The sequence below is a fragment of the Oncorhynchus clarkii genome, chromosome 5 (assembly GCF_045791955.1).
Source record: "Oncorhynchus clarkii lewisi isolate Uvic-CL-2024 chromosome 5, UVic_Ocla_1.0, whole genome shotgun sequence".
Taxonomy (NCBI): Eukaryota; Metazoa; Chordata; class Actinopteri; order Salmoniformes; family Salmonidae; genus Oncorhynchus; species Oncorhynchus clarkii.
In genome coordinates, this window is record NC_092151.1 from 57,922,433 (window position 1) to 57,945,945 (window position 23,513).

The 23,513-nt window shown below is 42.6% G+C and overlaps 1 protein-coding gene and 1 pseudogene across 1 annotated transcript in view; both read left to right on the forward strand.

Moving 5' to 3' along the window:
• Positions 1 to 1,271, forward strand: part of LOC139409722 (R3H domain-containing protein 4-like) — a 31,308-nt pseudogene extending 30,037 nt beyond the window's left edge.
• The window catches only part of LOC139409080 (AT-rich interactive domain-containing protein 3A-like), a 39,995-nt gene that overhangs the window by 15,852 nt on the left and 630 nt on the right, over positions 1 to 23,513 (forward strand). The window contains exons 2-7 of the mRNA XM_071153763.1: positions 928 to 1,635; positions 1,958 to 2,249; positions 16,292 to 16,364; positions 17,758 to 17,941; positions 18,991 to 19,238; positions 20,770 to 21,054. Of these exons, the coding sequence (XP_071009864.1) occupies positions 1,295 to 1,635; positions 1,958 to 2,249; positions 16,292 to 16,364; positions 17,758 to 17,941; positions 18,991 to 19,238; positions 20,770 to 21,054 (1,423 nt within the window). The 5' untranslated portion in view covers positions 928 to 1,294. The remainder of the gene's footprint in view (positions 1 to 927; positions 1,636 to 1,957; positions 2,250 to 16,291; positions 16,365 to 17,757; positions 17,942 to 18,990; positions 19,239 to 20,769; positions 21,055 to 23,513) is intronic.

Consider the following 23,513-nt stretch of genomic DNA (forward strand, 5'->3'; position numbering starts at 1 on the left):
AGAACCGAATATAATAGCATAGTATAACGTTACTTTAAAACAAAAATACCACATCTTTAATGATACTATTTTATAATGATTGTTCGACTGGTGGCCAATACTCAACAGAGCGCACCACTAGGCAAAATAAACTTGGTTATGCCCCCCCACCCCCCCTTGGCACTATTCAACTGATTCAACCAATCAAAGCTTGATGATGAGTTGGTAATTTGAATAACCTGTGTAGTGCAAAACATGTACCCAGGGGGGCCCGAGGACCGACTTTGGGGAAACCCTGCTGTAGCTTAACTCAAGATCTAAATGCATCTTCCAATGAAACTGATTGAGATCACATGGTTGGCATGCATAGACATTTTCCGAATTGACTGGCCTTCATGTCTTAAAGTAATGATGGATTGTCGTTTCTCTTTGCTTATTTGAGCTGTTCTTGCCATAATATGGATTTGGTCTTTTACCAAATAGGGCTATCTTCTGTATACCACCTCTACCTTGTCACAACACAACTGATTGGCTCAAACGCATTAAGAAGGAAAGAAATTCCACAAATTAACTTTTAACAAGGCACACCTGTTAATTGAAATGCATTCCAGATGACTACCTCATAAAGCTGGTTGAGAGAATGCCAAGTGTGTGCAAATCTGTCATCAAGGCAAAGGGTGGCTACTTTGAATAATCTCAAATAGAAAATATATTTTGATTTGTTTAACACTTTATTTTGGTTACTACCTGATTCCATATTTGTTATTTCATAGTGTTGATGTCTTCACTATTATTCTACAATATAGAAAATAGTAAAAATAAAGAACAAACCTTGAATGAGTAGGTGTCTAAACTTTTGACGAGTACTGTATGTGCTTACCACCATGTGAAAAATGTTGAAGCAGTGGCTGGTGCTTTGTCTCACATGTGTTTGTCTCTTTCCCACAGGCCCTGGTAAATCCCTTCCGGTGAAGTCCACATAGAGAGATCTTCAGCCACTAGTTATTAAGTACAGCACTCACATGGACTCTGCTAAGTGGTGAGACTTCACTGACCTTCCCTGCACTGAGAAACGGCACAAGAGTCTTCCGGCTCGGGAGCTGTGGACAGTGTCCGAGTGTATGTCTCGCACCCTTCCCACTCTTCAAGAACCTACCCGTCAAAAGAGCTCTGCAGCCGCTGAGTTAGTTGGTCTTCTATCCAGCCCCTCAGCATCAGGACTTAGAGAGGTGGCAGCCCACACCGGCCCCTGTGACTGGAGCTGTTCAGGGGGAGGGGAAGGAGACCACTGACTGGTGCATCACTTTCCCTTGAGATGAAGCTTCAAGCCGTGATGGAGAACCTTCACAGGCAGCAGAGGGCCAAGTTGCTGATGGAACTGGAGCAGCAACAGCTGCAGCAGGGTGGCGCTCTGCAGGGTCATGGATGTACCTCCGCCCGCATTGGGGACGAGCTGATGGGAAGCCCTGCCCCCGAGACGGAGCACGCCCAGATGGCGGCGCTGGCAGCCATGAGAGCAGTGGCGGCAGGGCTGCAGAGGGCCTCAGACAGCCCCACTTCAGAGCGCAGCATTAAGGGACAGGAGGAGGATGACGAGGATGAGGAAGGAGAGGAGCAGTACAAGGATATGATGGACTCTGTGGAAGAGGAGCAGATGTGAGTAGGACTGCCTCATTCTTCTACCCTGTTGTCTTCATTTCACCTTGAATGTCTGACTTGCTTTGCTCTGGTCTAGGGTTTTGTCTGGTCTTTGTTCACTTGTAATGGGTGAGCGTTTCATACACATTTCCTCAATCTTTACCATTTAGCCTATATAATGCAACATCTTTTTAAAGTTTCAATGGTGTGTTAGCTAGCTTTCCATCAAATGTGATCATTGCCCTTACTGGTTACACAAGTGCACCAGTATACAGGTATATTTCAGGTATATGCCATTTTGTGTACGGATGTTGTAACATGGCTTTTCTCTCGGCTGCAGAAAGCAGAAGTGGGATGAGGAGGACTTTGAGGGGGAGATGGAGGAGGACTACGAGGACGAGCTAGTCAACGAGGGCCTGCCTACAGGCCGGGAGGCGGTGGCCCCGGGGAAGGGCATCCTGCTGCTGCCTCACCGCCAGCTGCACCCCCACTCCCAGCTGCTGAAGCCGGCCCGGCCCAGCACCGACCCAGACCAGGAGCCCCGAGCGGCCATCCTCCCCCCACACGGATCCCAGAGCCAGCTGGGTGGCCTGGACCATGGGGACTGGACCTACGAAGAGCAGTTCAGACAGGTAGGACTCGGGGGGGGGGGGGGGGACGGGACGTTGGGCCAGTAACTGAAAGGTTGCTGGTTTAAATCAACCAGACGACTAAGTGAAAAATCTGTCATGAGCCCTGTAGCACGTCACTTAACCCATGTTGCTCCTGTAACTATGCCACTTTGTTTACATACCCTACATTACTCATCCCATATGGATATACTGTACTCGATACCGTCTACTGCATCTTGCCTATGCCGTTCTGTACCATCACTCATTCATATATCTTTATGTACATATTCTTTATCCCTTTACACTTGTGTGTATAAGGTAGTAGTTTTGGAATTGTTAGGTCAGATTACTCGTTGGTTACTACTGCATTGTCGGAACTAGAAGCACAAGCATTTCGCTACACTCGCATTAACATCTGCTAACCACGTGTATGTGACAAATAAATTTGATTTGATTTGATATACTCTGGATAGAGAGTCTGCTAAATGACAAAAATGTAAATGTTATAGTACACTCAGTAGTAGTATGATATCATCATACACAGCTGGGCTCTTCCATTTGCACCCTCCCTCCATTGAGGTATGCTCACATTGGAAAGAGTCTTGTCAAATTTCAATTATGTTGATGTAAGCAGGAAGACGCCTAGTTGTGTATGAGGATGTCAAATTGCTGAGTCTACCTTTAACCTTCCTTTGCAGTCTCGTGTTTACTGTAAAGGATTTTGGGTATGAGCAGCTGTAGTTGAGCGCAGTAGTACATTTAGCCGCTGTAAACGCTGCCACAGGGTATTTTAGAAATATTGGGAAATGCAAGTTTGCTACACAGATTGTCATTATTTGATCAGACTTCGGAAGTTATGTAATAATGACACAAAAATGGTGTTAATGTATAGGGGAGTTTGTCTATTTGGTCATATTACAGTGTAACTAGATATTTTTTTAACCATAATTATACGTCTTATGAGTTTATCTAAAAGGATATGTGCCTTTTTTAATGTGAGTTACTTAAATTGTTGCTTTCAACAAATGTTTGACAGTGTTATAAGACCCACTGCGAAATGTGATGCATTTTCATGTTGTAGTACATGTTATCAGGAAATGTCAGTAGCTAGGTTTCCATCCATTTGGCGAGGGACTACCCTCTGTATATTCACGTTTTTTCCACCAGTGGTGGATTTCCACCAAATTGACTTGTTGCAGATAGAAATCAGCGCGTGATGACCTAGTCCTGAAAAATGTCGCTTTTCCCTTAAGTTTTTATGTACCGAATAAAAAATCTGAAGTTCAATATGTTTCCATCGCATTTTCAACTCTACAGTTCTGTCACAAATAGCAAATGTGCCTACTCTGGTCTCGGCACGTGCGATCTAGCCGGCAGTTTGCGGATACAGTCTACATGGTGAGACTATTATGGATAAGAGAGAATATTTGTATTTGTTAAAAGGCTGTCAAGCATCGATCGTCATGTCACCAGAATAAGACCCTTGATATTTATTGGAAAGGAGCGCTGTGTAATACTTGCACATAAAGGCATTTCCACCGCCATTTCTCACATAACACATTTTGCAGACACACACAAAAAAAATCCCACTGCGTCAAACAAACAAATGATCTGTCGGCATTTAGAAAATTGTATCGAAACTTCCTGTTTCCATCACAGCTGTCGGGATTTTATTCTATACGGTATGACTTTATTCGCATAAAAACTGTGGATGGAAACATGGTTAGTGTTGCTGAAATGATCCTAGTTATATCATGGTTACCTCAGAAAGGATGAACATTGTTGACAGTTAACAATTAAGATTGCCAGGATGCCCCCCCCCCCCGGTTAAATGTGTTTTTCTTGTGATGGTATTGTGATGGTATGTGTCTCCCTGGGGAGGAAGGGGTTAAGACTGTAGAGTTTATTTTGGGTAGGTGGGTGGAGGCAGTTGGAATGTGCCTGAGGGAGCGTGATAATCTGTCCACTCTGGACCCAGACTCTCTCAGAATGCTGCATGTCTCTATCAGTCTGTGCCAGTTGGAACCATTCCAATCTGATATGTGGGCCCTACATACAAACTAGACATGCAGGTGAGCGTATTATGGATGTCCATGTTACATGAAAGCCAGTGTTATAGCTGCCTTTAGTCAAACCTGGTCATGGAACATAGGAGTGTCCATCCTCTTGGCTGAAGAAAGGTCTGACTAAATCAGCCTCAATGTGGTCTGGGCGGAGGTCTGATAAAATATGTGGTCATTAATGAATCAACATTTCTAGGCAGGTTGCCTCTGATAGACTATATCTGCCAGAGGCAGCTGAATTTAAAAAATGATTCATTGGGTGGATATCAAATTATACCAGCGGTGGATAATGTTTGCCAGTTAAACTGATTTGCCCCTGGTATAGTGCCATTTGAGCTGTGTTATGTTAGTGAGACCCATCCCCACCCCCTGGCACCTATACATACACCTATCCTCAGATATTTGTATATGACAGCACTTGTTTTACTACTACCCAGCCCTCTTTTTCCATTCGGAGTTGTTCACTCCCTCAAACACGAGGGAGAATCTTTAACTTTTTGTTTCTCCACCAACCTGTAGGCCTACATGTATCTGTTACTATTTGACATCTGATAAGGCATAGGTCATCATAACCGTCCATTATCACAATCACATGAGGTGAGAATCTGGTGCTTTTGGGGCTACTTCCACAGTGAAAATGTACCTGTGTTATGTCCAAAATGGCACCCTGTTCACTGTACTACTTTTGCCAGGGAAGTAGTGCACTATGTAGGGAATAGGGTGCCATTTCAGAAGCAGCCTTGGTGCTCATTCACCAGAGGCAGGGCTCTACACTGACCTTTTTTTTTTTTACAAGGAGCACGTGTGCGCCTAAGTTGGAAAATGTAGGCGCACGCAAAGGAATTTAGGAGCACAATGAAAAATATTAGAAAATATTAAAGCTAGAATCGTAGATTTTTCTAGGCGCACTTTTGCTCCTAAATTAAGTCTAGGTCGCACAGCAAAATATTTAACATAAAATGGATGCACTGTAGAACCATGAGAGGGTAAACTCCATGTTTTTACCTCCCTGTTCAGAACTGACTCATTAACCCTGCAGCTAGTGTGTAGACATACACATTAACCTCTTCTATTTGTTCAAACACCTTGAAACATGTTTTAATTATGATGACAGCATGCAGTGTATTCAGACCTCTATAACAAACATGTCCAATTCAAAGATCAATTGCAAGCACTTTTTAAATAGAGAGAAATATTTAAGTAACAATATTAGCGGTTAACTTAACGATTTCCAGACGAAACGACTATCAGGGATTTTTTTTTAATTTTGGGGCCTTTTAGGATAACAATTACCACGTTCCTTAAAGTTGACTAATCACAACAGTCATTGTGTTGAAGGGGAATCTGCTGCTTGTCCACAAACAAGGCGGAGAGTGCCTCAGAAATAATTGTGTTGACCTCCCGACTGTCCATTGTCTAACCCTTCTCCCATTACACTATCATTCTCAGGCTAGAAAACTCCAGAAGCAAATAAAACCTTTGTGCCCGCTCTTGTCTCTCTCCTTCTGTATTTTTAAAGACACACAGCAGGGAAGACGGAACACAGATGGACAGTAAAGAGGGTATCTCTTTAAAAATTCATTCCACTCCCTATTATCAGGGAGTTGGCATTAAATATTGATTTGCATGCACACACATGGAATGGGGGAAGGGCAGTGACCACAGGAAATGAAGGGCGAATTGGAGCCAATACAGAGTGCCACTTATTGGGATTGCTCGCCAGCACGATTCTGCTGATACAACTCCTATACCGATGGCATTCCTTAATGTTCGCCTCTGAAATGTGTTAACAGTTTCTTCCTGACTGTTTAGTCAGCGCTCAAATGACAAAATACATGTAGCCTATAGCTTTGCCAGCCTACTTGTTAGTGTCAAAAGCAACTGCCATGCAGTTTTGTGTTTTAGATTATCTCAGTACTTTTTCAAACCGTTATTTATTTTTTATGACTTTGTGTTTCCCAGCTGCTGTTTATTTATTGTAACAAATAAAAATAAATATTCTAAAATAAATATGAACTGTCTAAAAAAACAATTTCACTATATCCTGAGGTTTAGCTTTTAATATAATTTAACAGACTTCTACATTTAGGCCTAACTCCTAAAAACATGATATTGATCAGCCAATGACTCTGACTGAATATTAGTGAAACATCCTTGTAATACACACAGTCTTGCTCAAATGTGACTTTTTGCATTTTGCCTTTGGTGTGAACCACTGTGAAACAGTTTGCCTCTCTGAAACCATTTAGCCTATACATATTTGCTCATACAAATGTAGTCCATTGGCCTGATTTATAAATAAATGAAATCAAATCTTGGAGCAAAGTCAGTGAAGTATTGCGTCCAGTTCGCACAGCATTTACTTGTGACCCAACCATTTTGTATAGTGCACAACAGACCATTGGAGGAGCATATGCTGAAGACAGTTGGACAACTGCATTTTTCTACAGATCTGCCTTAAAGTGCCCTGGTGAACCTTTGGGTGTGCGGCAGGCTCCGTTTAACACAAAGAAGGAACACGGTTAATGGAACTTGGCATCCCACGAAAAACAATGGAAGGAAAACAAAATAAACCGTGACATGGGAAGCCCTATTAAAGTCTTCTTGAATCAAGGAGAAATTCAGGGTTGTAACTAAAGGGTGTGGGAGGGAGAGAGCAGGGAGGAGCTACAGTTTGAACAACAGCCAAGCAGTACAAGTGTAGTGAATACTGGCCTTTGGCTATGAAGTAGAGTGTTGGAAAGTGTCCAGCTTCTAGTTGCTGTGCAGCTGATGTCAGAACTGGAAATTGGCAGGCGCTGAATATGGCGTCAAAGGGGGGTAGCAGGAATGTAGCAGGAATGTAAACAAAGATTGCATAAAGGCCAGCACTTTTTTGCGTGTTCCCATTTTAGTGCTTGAACTTTTTTGTATTTGGTTTGAAAGGGAAACCTAGTCAGTTGTCCAACTGAAATGTGTCTTCCGCATTTAACCCGACCCCTCTGATTCTGAAAAGTCTAGCCTTGTATTTCTTCATAACTTGATTTGATTTAGGCATAACCGTGAGTTGTCTGCTAATACATTGTCAGGGAGTGGACTGAGATTACACAACTTGCATTTCCTTTATTGGCTTAAAGCAATTAAAAAACTAAAAGGGTTGACATTGCTGGACTTCTCAAGCCATACATCTGTCTTTGTGGATGCCTTGTGTCTTTTGTAGTGTCTAATCTATACATTTCTATACAAGGCTTAAACTCTGTCTCCATTTGCTTCTCCCCACCTTACTGTATGAAAGCCTAGAATGTGACCTTGAGCAATAATACAAAGATATGTATTAGTGTTTCACACTGCCTCGCATTTTTGAATCCACCTTATTTGAAATAGATTGGTGTGATAGGAAAAGGTCAATAGGGTAAAATATGAATTTACAATTTAATCCGTAAAGACCCATTATGAGCGTGACATTCATACAAAGCACGATGTGTGAGATTAGCAAGCCCACACCTTGTTTGGATCCCATTTACATCTGGAAGATGTTTAGGATTCAAGTCAAAACAGTGGACAGTGTCATGACTCCCCCTGATCTTTATATGACAATGGTGGGTCTTTGTCAGCTGTTTTGTCTTGGTAGGAGGTGGGCTTGCCAAGTCCAGGCTGAGTTGCACACCTACCACCTCCATGGTTCCTCTCTTTGTCCTTTAACTCAATCTCCACAACATGGGGGAGGACAGCTGACAAGGAGAGGACAAATCAAGGGTCAGCAGAGGTTAAACGTTCACCCATACAACCTATTGATCTGGATGGTCTGGTCACGCGACCAGGACATCTCCTTCCCTAAAGAGCCCCATGGAAAGGGCTGCTGAGGGGGAAGGACCTGGGCTGTCGTCAACCATTACCTTGATAGCCCAAGCCATCAATCATTCGGATTGACATTTGAGGCGCCTTACCCCAGCCCTCTGTTGCACAAACAACTGGAGCCTTTCTCTCCAGACATAACGTCTTCTGTTCCCTCCAGATTGTCTGCTGGTCCTGTTAGGTGACGCAGGCTCTGGTTTGTTTCGTGACACTGGCTTGAACCCTGAGTTTCGCTACTATCTCTGTCTCCATCTCTCTAACGTTTAGAGACAACATTATCACTTCATCTCCACTGGCGCTGAATAAATGCTTCCAGCTTGCGCATGAATAGTCATTAGATGTTTATCTCGTTGCTAAGTAGAAATTTTGGGCCTTTTTGGGGTTAATTACGCTTATCAGTCTATAACGTGGTAATGTAGTGTGGAAAGGTTCTAATCTATATAAAGGACCTCTTTGTTTTGTTAGGTGATGTTGTCGTTCTTAGAACCTGTTCTTGTTCGTGCCAATAAAACATTTCCCCACCCACTCACATTGCTGCCATGTGAAACTGCAGCTTGCTCACAGTTCTGCCCTACCTTCTTTGTCATTTATAAATATGATACTATTCATTAGACTTTATACAATGGGTGGGTCTAATCTTGGACGCTGATTGGTTAAAACCGCATTCCAGCCGGTGTCTAATCCAGAAATTACCTCCAGCTAAAACTGACGTTGAAATGCCTTTCTACTCTGTTCCATCTCACTGCGCAATCCACTGTCTCTTCAGCCCAGCCAGACAATTTATAAACTTTATCTCCACTTAAAAAGCATCTAGACATTATCTCCCATTTCTTTTAGACTAGAAATTGGTTTTCAATAGCGGAGATTTGTTTAAACCTTGCTGTCTGTCTGTCTGACATTTACAACATTGTTTCAATAATGAAATTCGATCTACAGCTGTCCCATAATAATGTACGTGTAGGGGTCGGGAGACGAGACAGACAGGCAGGCAGCATTTCTCAGCCAGTCGAAATCATGAATCGGCGTAATTTGTATGGATATAAACAAAGAAATGTCAATATGAAACAGGTCAAATGAAACTAAATGCAGCTGTCTTTTCAGCTTCAGTTTGAGATGATTGTGATAGCTTTTCTATGCCAGGTGAAATCGCGCATCATTAGCTCATTCTTATGAATGTATCCAAATAAATGTCACTAGAAAACAGCTTTAACAAATGCAAATGCAGCTATTTTGCTGTTATTTTGAATGCGCTTTTTGACGTGACTGTACGTTAGCCGTAGTTGGCTAGCTAGCAAGCAAGGGATAAGAACATTGCCAGCCAGTATGACAATAGAACATTTAGAAGAAACGATTGGGTCGCATCCATAGATGCAGGACAGAAAGTCTTCACAGCTGGGTCGTGTTTTTGGCAAGCAAACCAATAGAATGAATGACCAGATGGCTTGGATAGCAACCTCAGACTTGTGTCAGGACTATATCTCGTGGAATGATGAAATGGTGTGAATAAATTAATCTAAATAAGGTGTTTCATGAAAATATGTGAATCATTATTTGAATAGGTTGGTAAGCTGTTGTTTGGAGGATATATTGGCACGGTTTGCCAGGCCTCAACTTCGTCTCGGGCCTAACGACACCCATGCCAATATATCCTCCAAACATCGGCTTCTCTGGCATTATCATTTAAGTGTAGTAAGGTTAGGCCTTTAATTCATCATCCATGCAGTTAGCCATGTAGAGGCTCTCACAAGCTACCAACTATTCTACATTCATTATCAACGTCTGTACTGGCGGTGTGTAAGAACAGCTGGGGTTAATGGGAATGGGATACATGTATCATTTGAATATTGTTCATTCTATTTTCATGTCATGTATGGTCAAGTGGTGTTCACTCTCTTTTCACTTCAAATGTAAATATATACAATGAAAGACATGATTATTACTTTGCCATAGGCCCTATATAGGATTACTTTCATCATTTAAATGTAGTTATTTTATTGACTACACTAATTGGCAGAATTCAAAAATATATTACATGAGCTATCACCGTTACTCTTAATCCACACAAATCAATTCCTTGGACGTTATTTTGACAGTCCTCTCAACTCTCTTCAGTTCTTAGAAAATGCAGCAATACTCACTACGAGAAACAGCTTTTGTTTTTTCTTCTGAGTATTTCAGTTTCAGTTTTAAGTTCTATTATGTACAGGATACACATGGTATACACCGTTCAACGAAATGCTTACTTCCCTGCGTCTTAGTCCTTTGATTGTGCCCCCAACCCTCTGTTCATAAGGTGAATCTTGGATTTAAAGATTGGGAATTCAGTCAGGATTAAGATGTGTTGGAGCATGTTTGGCAGTGGATTCTGTCTCTGTAGGTATAGTGCTCAGAAAGGCTGAGTTTGTTCTCTGGTTTTAAAAGAGTAAATGCCTGATCATGCATAGGTTTCGGTATTTGTTTGGGTGTAGAAAGAGGAGAGAGAGAGACTGGAAAGTCAAATAGACTAGTTTCGGTCTCATTCAAATACAGAGTGGAACTTCTCTAGCTATTCATTCATTGACCATCCGCAAGTGTGAAATCTTTCTTACTGTGTTATGTCTTCGCACGACACTAGAAAGAGGTACAGACTGGGGATGATTTTGGAAGACTTTTTTTACATACTACTTTGGTATATTCTGCAAGTCACTTTACCCTGTAGGTATTAGCTCCTTATTTTCACTTCAAAAATAAACTACAGTATACTTTGCTGGTTCCTTCTTCTTAAGCTTAGATTATGGGAAAGGGGGATACCAGTTCTACAACTGAATGCATTTAACTGAAATGTGTCTTCCGCATTTAACCCAACCCCTCTGATGCAGAGAGGTGCGGGGGGCTGCCTTAAATTGACATCCATGTCATCGGCGCCCGGGGCGCAGTTGTATTTGGGGGTTAACTGCCTTGCTCAGAGGCAGAACGACAGATTTGTACCATGTCGGCTCGAGGATTCGATCCAGTGACCTTTCGTTTATGCTCCTACCCGCCAGGCTACCATGTAGTCTTAATTTCCTGTTCTTGCAGCCAAGTAAAACTTTGACTTGACTTGTACAAATTATTTTCCTCTTGAGTGGAAATATTCTCTAGAAGGCACAAAATATACACAATTATGATAATTTTTTTCTTAGGGAAAAATAAAGGTAAGCTCTTAGTTGTGTAACGTAATATAGTAGGCCGTAGCATAAAATAAGGGTATTATACTCAACACAATGATTTATCTGTTTTCTACACGCCAACTCAAATGGATAAATTCAGAACGTTTTTTTATTTTTAATTCAATGCTAGCAAACTCAGCTAGTGTAGCGTTAGCTCTTTAGCTTCCTTACCTCACTGTGATGCATTTCCATTAATGTGGTTTCTTATTTGCAACTGTGGTTTTATATCTCTTTGTGAGTTGAGTGTGTATGAGTGTGATAATGAGTGAAAGGGAACAGCCAGCACCACATTGTGGTGTTGAACTGTCCTTGTTCACTTGACAGCCATGTGAAAACGCAGAAAGCTAGCAGAGGAGGGATACAGCTAGGAACAATGCACTATTTGAATATGAACCATCATGTACCGATGTTCACAAACCATATCTAGAACCTTCTCACACTGGTGAAGTCAAGCTGCATGTTTGCTCACTCCCCCTCCTGACCTTTCCCTCCCATCCCCCACTCGTGTGTGTGTGTGTGTGTGTGTGTGTGTGTGCGTGCGTGCGTGCGTGCGTGCGTGCGTGTGTGTGTGTCAGCCCTGCCCGGAGGTGATTGTCAGGTGTGAAAGGATGGGTAAGTGTTTGTACGACACATCAGCTTAAATGCAGTTCCCTCTCAATATCCATGTGGGGAATAGGGTTCAATAGCTAGGCCCAATTATGTGCTACGTGACACTTCTCGCCCGGTGCCATGATGATTTGCATGGGACTCCGGTTGCTGTTGTTTTTCTTAACTGGTTTGAGTACCAATTCCAGCTACCTGTGCTGGAATTATTCATGATATTTTTTTGTGTGTGTGTGTGTGTGTTTAACCCAACAGGCACACAACAAGCTTGACCTGCACACAGTAGTTAGAGCATTCAGAAATGAACATGTTGCTTATCTTGTGTCCAATGATCCAAGAGTTACGAATGAAGAAACATCGTAAACAGCCATATAAACATGGCGCGCTCAACCATTTTATGTAGTTTGCACAGACAATGCATTGAAGTGGTCTCTGACTATCTGTTTGCCTTTTCACATTGTAACATTCTGGGTGGATCTAAGGAAATCTGGTTTGGCAGGAAACCTGCTCACGTTAAAACTCCCTGCTACTAAAAAGTTACATCTAAAACGCCTACCTACTTGGCCGTAGTATCACTGGGGCACACGTAAAAGTAATGTACTGTAATGCTCACCACCAATGTTTTTGCTCATTGACACAGCTCTTTGCGAGACAATCGCACACAAGGAGACGGTCAACGCCCTATCAGTGTGTATACTATAGATTTAGGTTGATGTGACAACCTGTAGCCCCCAAACCCCACCCAACCCAGATAAACAGATGTGTTATACTAGAGGTATGTGGGGGAGGGGTGGGGGGGTCTGGTTTGGAGGGGGGATTAGATGGGTGTGTGTGTGGGGGGTCTCTAAAGAGTTTCCTGGGAAAAGGAAGCAGCTGTATCCAGTAATACGAGAGAGAGGCCCAACTAAAGGGAGTGGTGGTTGATAGAGAGAGGGGGTGGGGAAGGGAACCTGATTGGTGGGTTTCTCTAGTAACTTGTGTCAGGAAAGTAAACAGTTTTTTGTTGTTGTTTTTTGTTGAATTTTACCCGCTTTTTCTCCCCAATTTCGTAGTATCCAATAATTAGTAGTTATTATCTTGTCTCTCTACAACTCCCGGGCTCGGGAGAGACGAAGGTCGAAAGTCATGCGTCCTCTGAAACACAACCCAACCAAGCCTGCTTCTTAACACAGCGCGCATCCAACCCGCACCAATGTGTCGGAGGAAACACCGTGCACCTGGCGACCTTGGTTAGCATGCACTGCGTGGTGCGTGGTGAGACAAGGATGAGACAAGCTCTCCCTAACTCGGACAACGCTAGGCCAATTGTGCGTCGCCCCACGGACCTCCCAGTCGCAGCCGGCTGCAACAGAGCCTGGGCGCGAACCCAGAGTCTCTGGTGGCACAGCTAGCGCTGCGATGCAGTGCCATAGACCACTGCGCCACCTGGGAGGCCCAAAAGTGAACTGTTTAAAGAAAGAGGAGCATGCTCCATGGCTTTGCCTAAGTAAATTGATTCTGCTTGTCAGGGATGGGGTTGGTAATCTTGTTCAGAGTGGTTTCTGCTGTCCCTCAACCTCTCCAACTGTCTTGTTCACCCGCCACTGGTACTCCAAACACTTTGATATGGCTTGGCCCAGCTAATCAACTTTACCACATTGCCAAACCAGAATTGATTGAATCTTTGAGGTACACATTAGATTAGATGGCTGCAATTGGGTCCCCAGACATCATGTCTCAGACCTCTGGTTAAGCTATGAAGCCAAAAGGGTATCCTATACCAGATGAAGAGAGCACACAAATCTCCCTATTGACTACACACAGTTGAAGTCATAAGTTTACATACACCTTAGCCAAATACATTTAAACTCAGTTTCACAATTCCTGACATTTAATCCTAGTAAACTTTCCCTGTCTTAGGTCAGTTAGGATCACCACTTTATTTTAAGAATGTGAAATGTCAGAATAATTGTAGAGAGAATTATTTATTTCAGCTTGTATTTCTTTCATCACATTCCCAGTGGGTCAGAAGTTTACATACACTCATTTAGTATTTGGTAGCATTGCTTTTAAATTGTTTATTTTGGGTCAAATGTTTCAGGTAGCCTTCCACAAGCTTCCCACAATAAGTTGGGTGAATTTTGGCCCATTCCTCCTGACAGAGCTGGTGTAACTCACGTTTGAAGGCCTCCTTGCTTGCACATGCTTTTTTCAGTTCTGCCCACAGATTTTCTATAGGATGAGGTCAGGGCTTTGTGATGGCCACTCCAATACCTTGACTTTGTTGTCCTTAAGCCATTTTCCACAAAGTTGGAAGTATGCTTGGGGTCATTGTCCATTTGGAAGACCCATTTGCAACCCAGCTTTAACTTCCTGACTAATGTCTTGAGATGTTGCTTCAATATATCCACATAATTGTCCTTCCTCATGATCTATTTTGTGAAGTGCAGCAGTCCCTCCTGCAGCAAAGCACCCCCCCACCCCACTTCGGCTTGCAAGCCTCCCCCTTTTCCTCCAAACATCACAGTGGTCATTAAGGCCAAACAGTTCTATTTTTGTTTCATCAGACCAGAGGACATTTCTCCAAAAAGTACGATCTTTGTCCCCATGTGCAGTTGCAAACCATAGTCTGGCTGTTTTATGGCAGTTTGGGAGCAGTTGTTTCTTCTTAGCTGAGCTGCCTTTCAGGTTATGTCGATACAGGACTCGTTTTACTGTGGATATAGATGCTTTTGTACCCGTTTCCTCCAGCATCTTCACAAGGTCCTTTGCTGTTGTTCTGGGATTGATTTGCACTTTTCGCACCAAAGTACGTTAATCTCTAGGAGACAGAACACGTCTCCTTCCTGAGCGGTATGCCGGCTGCGTGGTCCCATGGTATTTATACTTGCATACTATTGTTTGTATAGATGAACACGGTACCTTCAGGCATTTGGAAATTGCTCCCAAGGATGAACCAGACTTGTGGAGGTCTACGATTTTCTTTTCTGAGGTCTTGACTAATTTATTTTGATTTTCCCATGATGTCAAGCAGATACACTGAGTTTGAAGGTAGGCCTTTAAATACATAAACAGGTACATCTCCAATTGACTCTAATTATGTCAATTAGCCTATCAGAAGCTTCTGAAGCCATGACAACATTTTCTGGAATTTTCCAAGCTGTTTAAAGGCACAGTCAACTTAGTGTATCTAAACTTCTGACCCACTGGAATTGTGATACAGTGAATTATAAGTGAAATAATCTGTCTAACCAATTGTTGGAAAATTACTTGTGTCATGCACAAAGTAGATGTCCTAACCGACTTGCCAAAACTATAGTTTGTTAACAAGAAATTTGTGGAGAGGTTGAAAAACAAGTTTTTACACCTAAGTGTATGTTAACTTCCGCCTTCAACTGTAGATGCTCCGTGGCAAACATATATGCCCTCTTGTTTATGTTTGCTGTAACTTATGTGAACTAATATTGTCCAGACAGTTCTATTGTCAAGGCGATTATCTTTTCCCAGGCAGGTTAGGCCTATCTCAGGAGCCTACAGTAGGAATGCTGGCAGAGCAGACCGGTGTGGATTGGATAGAAGGAAAAGGAAGAACACAGCGGTTGCTCTGTGGAGGAGGTGGAGGGAGGCATGGGGGGAGATCTATTACAAACTTGTGAGAGAGAGAGAAAGAGCAAGAGAGACTGAGGGGAGCCATTTTGAAGATTTATGGCACGGCACTCCTCGAAATGCAGGCATCCTGTAATTAAGACTTGCCTTGCCTCCAGCCCTACATTACCGCTCTGTCTGCCTAATCATCCAGCCCCCCATCCCTCTGATAATAAGATCTTACGGCAGCTTGGCGTCACTAATGAGCGCTAAATGCCACAAAGAGAATGGCCTGTTTGTGGTTACACAGCAAGAGGCTGAAAAAAGCCCTCCCAAACCAGGGTAGAGTTTTACATTGTGGGCTCTGGCCGAACTGTTGTTCTGATGATGAAGAACCTTGTGTAGCAGGTATATATATAATTTATTTCACCTCAGGTATACATTTGGTTTGTTAGCTGCACATTTGTTTGATATTCTAGCCAGTCAAAAGATACTCTTCACACCAGCGAGTGTGAATCAATCTTCATACCGCAATTGAAGTTGCCTCAATAGCCCACTGTGTTCCCCTGAGCATGTGATCCACTTTTACTGTTAACTTTCACTGAGCTTTCTGGAGCTCTCAGCTATAGCAGCAGGGCCACATCAGGTTTTCATCAGACTGGGCCTCCTCTCTCGGCTTGATGGCATTCTAAGGCTGAGGCTCCATCCTCCATTTTGGGGCAATAATGGCTCTCAACCCCCGTTGGTAATCTGCTCCCAGTTGTAACTTGTTTCATCTCTTCCCCCTCCCCTCTTCTCATCTCCTCAACAGCTCTATGAACTAGATGGCGACCCCAAGAGAAAAGAGTTTCTGGATGACCTATTCAGCTTCATGCAAAAGAGAGGTGAGGGAGTTTCGTATGTGCCAGAGAGTACAGTACCTTTCTGTCCCTCTATCTAGCAGAGCCACATCAATGCCAATAACTGCCATGACTCGATGGAGACTGGAAGGCTATACTGTTTGCCTTGGTGGATTAGTACTGGGAGGCAATGTTCTGTTCTCTAGCCCAGTGGTTCCCAACTCCAGTCCTCAAGTACACCCAACAGTACACATTTTGATCGTAGCCCGAGACAAGCACACCTGATTCAACTCAAAGGGTTTGATGATTAGTTGAATCGGGTGTGTTCGTCCAGGGCGACAATCAAAATGTGTACTGTTGGGTGTACTTGAGGACTGGAGTTGGGAAACACTGCTCTATAACCCCCTGTCCCTCCCCCTTCATTGACATACGAAACACCACTCTCAGCTTTCACCTCCATGGGCGGATCATTATTCATTTGGAGATGATTGCCAAGCCCTCACTGTTCCCAGCGCGTCTAAAAGTAGAGCGTACACAAGAGTGCATGTATTGAGTTAGGAATGTATTTACGCATATGTTTAGGCTCCAGAGTTTGTATGTTGCTCCGTTCAGTTATGGTGTTTGGTTTGGTACAGCATTCCAAGTGTGAATTGCTGCCTCAGAACATGGCAATTCCACACAAGCATATTTGATTAATCATAGTCAGACTGTATCTACAAAACAATGCAGAGAAAGATCATGGAGAGTAGTCAGCAGTCACATTGTGGGTCCATGTGGTGTTTTTATTCAAGCATTTCAAACTGCACAGTACATTGTATAATGTTGATACACAAATGAGTTCTACTATGGAAATATAAGGCCAACATGTTGAATGTAATAACAATAAACATAAATAAACGTCAAGATAGTCAGTGTGGAAAATCCAGTATTGGAGGTTTACAGTATGTTTACTCTCAAACAAATGTATGGGTGGGTCTGCGTGCATAGTTTCTCTAATAATTGGACACTGCCCTCTAGGGACAATATAGGGAATTGACAAAAGACTGAAAGGAGTATCTTCTTTTTTCCCCCAATAGCTTTCTTAATTGTTAAAGAAGATGTCACGTATTTGAAAGGATAATAAGACCCAATACCATAACAAGAATAAAACGGACATGGCATTGACAATGTATTATTTATTGAAGTAATGTGTGCTCAGAAAAGGTGTGACACTCTGTAGGAAAACAATACCCTCTCCCTATTAGACCATGACATTTCTGTCGCCAAAGCCACGCCCATTGAATGTAGTGTTGTACTCCTGAAGCGTTCAAACCGTTTAAAAACGACTAGAAGGCTTTCTCAGTTCACACTCAGTTCCATAGCAACGTATCAAAAGAGAAACCTAGCAAAAGAGTATGGCATGACCACAGGCAGTGAGTTGTCTTTTCCCTGTCTCCAGGAACCCCTGTGAACAGGATCCCCATCATGGCCAAGCAGGTCCTGGACCTGTACATGCTGTACCAGCTGGTGACAGAGAAGGGAGGCCTGGTGGAGGTCATCAACAAGAAGCTGTGGAGAGAGATCACTAAAGGACTCAACCTTCCTACCTCAATTACCAGTGCTGCCTTTACTCTCAGGACACAGTGAGTACCAGGGGTTGGAACCAAAATAAACATAGTAAATGTTTATATTGTTTCTTTCTGATCGTTTTTAAACCTCTGAAATCAACTTTTTGTCTCCTCAACTTCAAGTCTCCTCCTCCACCTGCTCCTACCACCCGCACAATTTCAATCGCATCTCGCACCCTACACTTGTCTGCCCAAGGCAACATTAAATGACTTCACCAATCAGTGCGGATAGAGCAGCTTGCTCTGGAGTGGGCAAGCTATTTACATGCCTTGGGCAGACAAGTGTAGGGTGCGAGATGCGATTGAAATTTTGCGGGTGGTAGGAGCGGGTAGGAGCGGGCATCTTGTTGTCATGACATACACTATCTGAATTAGTCCCACAGAATTATACCTGCGGGGGAGCGGCTTCTATGAAGGAACTTTGAATGTCTTTGAACTTCAGCGAGTTGGCTTAACGTTGGACCAGAATAAAAACAAAACAAAAACCTTTTTATAGTTAACAAATCCAATGTAAAACGTCATAACTACAGTATTCTTAACTAGCATTGAAACGGTTCATCCATTCTTCTCTAATAAAAATCTCTCTAATTTCTGAACCCCACTTGTACGTCTGTAGGCTACAGTAGACTATACTTTGTAGGGGGAGGTAGCCTACACGCACACTCACTGGCTAAGATGTTCAGCTAGCAGGTAGACACTGGAATAAGTGATTGAAAGTGAGTGCTTTGCATAGGCGTTTTGTTGCGTTTTTTTGTGTTGTGGGACTGAAAAAAAATGCTGTAACGTAAACTAATGTTATTATCCTGTTCCCATGCTTTTAAAATAACCGTTCTGTTCTGGAACAGTGTAATTCACTTTCGTTCTCGGTTCGGTTCCTCTAAATGTATTATTTTCTGGTTTTCTGTTCCGTTCCCTGAACCTGTTCCAACCCCTGGTGAACACACACACACACACACACACACACAATTTGTAAACTTGTTTCAAGGTATACTTATCCATTGTAATAGTGTTTTTCACATGATTTCATAATGTTCCTAATACCAACTGAAATGACGTTATCACAGATACATGAAGTACCTGTACCCATATGAATGTGACAAGAGGAGCCTCAGCAACCCCAATGAGCTCCAGGCAGCTATCGACAGTAACCGGCGGGAGGGCCGCCGGCAGAGCTTCGGCAGCTCCCTCTTCACCTACTCCCCCAATGGGACCCCCACCATGCTGTCCTCCCCCAAGATGTCCATGCAGAACATGGGGATGAACGTGGCCACCAACGGAGCATCTCTCACTCCCATCCAGAAAATCAAGAAAGGTGTTGTTGGAGAGCAACGGGTTTTGCTCAGATATCTTTAGAGGACAATTATGCTGCATTGAAATGAGGAAGTTTGTTTTATTTCATTTAAATTCTTCTTTGGGTTCATTCATATCATTCAGATTGAGGTGAACAGTAAGCCATAACACGAACACAACCCCAAAGTGTTGGGTGGGTTCATACAGATTACCACAGAACAGTTGAAGTGAACAGTAAACCATAACACGAACACAACCCCAAAGTGTTGGGTGGGTTCATACAGATTACCACAGAACAGTTGAAGTGAACAGTAAACCATAACACGAACACAACCCCAAAGTGTTGGGTGGGTTCATACAGATTACCACAGAACAGTTGAAGTGAACAGTAAACCATAACACGAACACAACCCCAAAGTGTTGGGTGGGTTCATACAGATTACCACAGAACAGTTGAAGTGAACAGTAAACCATAACACGAACACAACCCCAAAGTGTTGGGTGGGTTCATACAGATTACCACAGAACAGTTGAAGTGAACAGTAAACCATAACACGAACACAACCCCAAAGTGTTGGGTGGGTTCATACAGAATACCACAGAACAGTTGAAGTGAACAGTAAACCATAACACGAACACAACCCCAAAGTGTTGGGTGGGTTCATGCAGATTACCACAGAACAGTTGAAGTGAACAGTAAACCATAACACGAACACAACCCCAAAGTGTTGGGTGGGTTCATACAGATTACCACAGAACAGTTGAAGTGAACAGTAAACCATAACACGAACACAACCCCAAAGTGTTGGGTGGGTTCATACAGATTACCACAGAACAGTTGAAGTGAACAGTAAGCCATAACACGAACACAACCCCAAAGTGTTGGGTGGGTTCATACAGATTACCACAGAACAGTTGAAGTGAACAGTAAACCATAACACGAACACAACCCCAAAGTGTTGGGTGGGTTCATACAGATTACCACAGAACAGTTGAAGTGAACAGTAAACCATAACACGAACACAACCCCAAAGTGTTGGGTGGGTTCATACAGATTACCACAGAACAGTTGAAGTGAACAGTAAACCATAACACGAACACAACCCCAAAGTGTTGGGTGGGTTCATACAGATTACCACAGAACAGTTGAAGTGAACAGTAAACCATAACACGAACACAACCCCAAAGTGTTGGGTGGGTTCATACAGATTACCACAGAACAGTTGAAGTGAACAGTAAACCATAACACGAACACAACCCCAAAGTGTTGGGTGGGTTCATACAGATTACCACAGAACAGTTGAAGTGAACAGTAAACCATAACACGAACACAACCCCAAAGTGTTGGGTGGGTTCATACAGATTACCACAGAACAGTTGAAGTGAACAGTAAACCATAACACGAACACAACCCCAAAGTGTTGGGTGGGTTCATACAGATTACCACAGAACAGTTGAAGTGAACAGTAAACCATAGCATCACACATTTGATTTGAAATGCCAACACATCCAACACTACTATCCTGTTCCAAACTTCTCCGTTTCCCCTGCAGAAGATGAGGGCGGTCAGCCCCTGTCCGGCGTGGGCCGCATGTCTGGGCATCCTCTGACGGGTCACTCGGTGGCAGTGGTGCAGGCGGCAGCGGCCCAGGCAGCCATGGCAGCCCAGGTAGCGGCTCTGGAGCAGCTGAGGGACAGACTGGAGGCGGGCGAGCCCCCGGAGAAGAAGATGGCTCTGCCTGCCGAGGAGCACCAGCGACTGCTGCAGAGAGCACTGCAGCACAACCTGCTGGCTATGACCGCACAGATGCCCATGAACATCCGCATCAACAACCAAGGTAAAGAATGTTGCAATTTTAGATGCACTTTAAATAAGGTTTGATTTGAAGGTACCAATATTGGGCCACCATTGCAGCCCATCAGTAAAATAACATATGTCTTAGTATGGTTAATAACCACACAGTGTGTTGTGAAATTTGTGAATGAATTGTAATGTTTTACAATGGTATAAATTGCCTTAATTTTGCTGGACCACAGGAAGAGTAGCTGCTGCTTTGGCAGCAGCTAATGGGGATCCATAGTAAATACAAATCCAGCATTGGTTCCCAAACTTTTTTACATTGTGACCTAGCTAATGAAGGCCTTTCAATTTCTCCTTGACAACCACCACATTAGACAAAACTGTATCTCTAAGCCACAACCCAGTCTTTAGCTACAACCCAGGGACTGGCCACACAACCCATTCGTGGGTTCTCAACCCATCATCTGAGAAAACACTGGTCTACAGTACAGTCCTGAAAGGGGATTTATGTCATGTAGATCAGGCCTCCTGTTCTTAAGCAAAATTGTCGATCTTGAACTGGCCACGTCAAACAATTGCGTATATTGACCCCTTTTGCACAAACAATGTTCCCCAGCAGCATACAGACTCTATACGTAGGGGATTGAACAGCGGAACTTTCTTATCCTCTTATCAGTGTCTAGTAAAAGTACAGAATGCTGGGTAATTTTCCTTGACATTTTGTTGTTTTTGTTCAAATGAATAAGTACTATTTTGTGGAAATGCCTTAACGCTATGTAGCTTTTCCCCCCTCAACTCTTCTCTTATGTGTTTTCTGTCTATTTAACAGTAGTTTGCAAGTCTACACAGAAACTTATGAGGTTGTGTGTGTGTGTCTGTGCTTCAGTAGTAGGGTTGTGCTTCTACACCTGCATTGCTTGCTGTTTGGGGTTTTAGGCTGGGTTTCTGTACAGCACTTTGAGATATCAGCTGATGTACGAAGGGCTATATAAATAAATTTGATTTGATTTGATTTGTGTTTTCATGGTTGCTCAGACGTTTGGTTGTTCAGGCTGTTTGTATGTATAGTTCAGCAAGGCAGTTTACATAATAGGTTGTACAGATAGTATGTAAATGTTAGGTTGTTCAGTGACTTTGTTTAATATATTAGGTTGTTCCGTTTGTTAAGGGTGTTCACGTAGTTAGTTTATTCAGATATCAATTTGTACGTGTTGTTTAATGAATTTGTTTGTTTATAAATTAGGTTGTGCAGTTAGTTAGTTTACAGTGCTTTCAGAAAGTATTCCTGCCCCTTGACTTATTCCAAATGGTTGTTACTTCCTGAATTCAAAATGTATTAAATTGATTTTTTTTCTCACCCATCTACACACAATACCCCATAATGACAAGCTCTCTCAAATCTGTTTTGGATCATTCCTAGACAACCATTTTCAGGTCTTGCCATAGATTTTCAAGTAGATTGAAGTCAAAACTGTAACTCGGCCACTCAGGAACATTCACTGTCGTCTTAGTAAGCAACTCCAGTGTAGAATTGGCCTTGTGTTTTAGGTTATTGACCTGCTGAAAGGTGAATTCATCTCTGGGTGTCTGGTGGAAAGCAGACTGAACCAGGTTCTCTAGGATTTTGCCTGTGCTTAGCTCCATTCCGTTTATTTTTTATCCTGAAACTCCCCAGTCCTTAACGATAACAAGCATATTCATAACATGATGCAGACACCACTCTGCTTGAACATATGGAGAATGATACTCAGTAATGTGTTGTATTGGGATTTGCCCCAAACATAACTTTTAATTGCTTTGACACATATTTTTTTGCAGTATTACTTTAGTGCCTTGTTGCAAACAGGATGCATGTTTTGTAGTATTTGTTTTCTTTACAGGCTTCCTTCTTTTCACTCTGTTAATTAAGTTAGTAATGTGGAGTAACTACAATGTTGTTCATCCATCCTCAGTTTTCCTGTATCACAGCCATTAAATTCTGTAACGGTTTTAAAGTCATGGTGAAATCCCTGAGTGGTTTCCTTCCTCTCCGGCAACTGAGTTAGGAAGGACACCTGTATCTTTGTAGTGACTGGGTGTATTGATACACCATCCAAAGTGCAATTGATAACTTCACCACATATAATTGTACATATAATTTAAGAATATTTACCCATTGATTCTTGAATAATATAACATATAAATGCATCATGAGCTTAGTTTAACTGTCATACCCCATCAACCTGAAATATAAGCATGTTTTACTCCAATGTTTGTAAACAAGTATCCTATTTTCTGAAAATCGTCAGTCCACATGTCAAGTGTAATTGCGCCATTGTATTTGCCCAAGTTCTCTCGCAACTCCACGACCACCCTCCAGCAGATTTGTAAACAAAATGAATGTAAACAAACACTAAATAGCCTCAAAACATGGCTAAACTATAATTTTGACATGGATGGTCTGTCCTTGCATCCATATCGGTGTCTATGAATTTGAGAGGGGTTATGTTTCTCCAG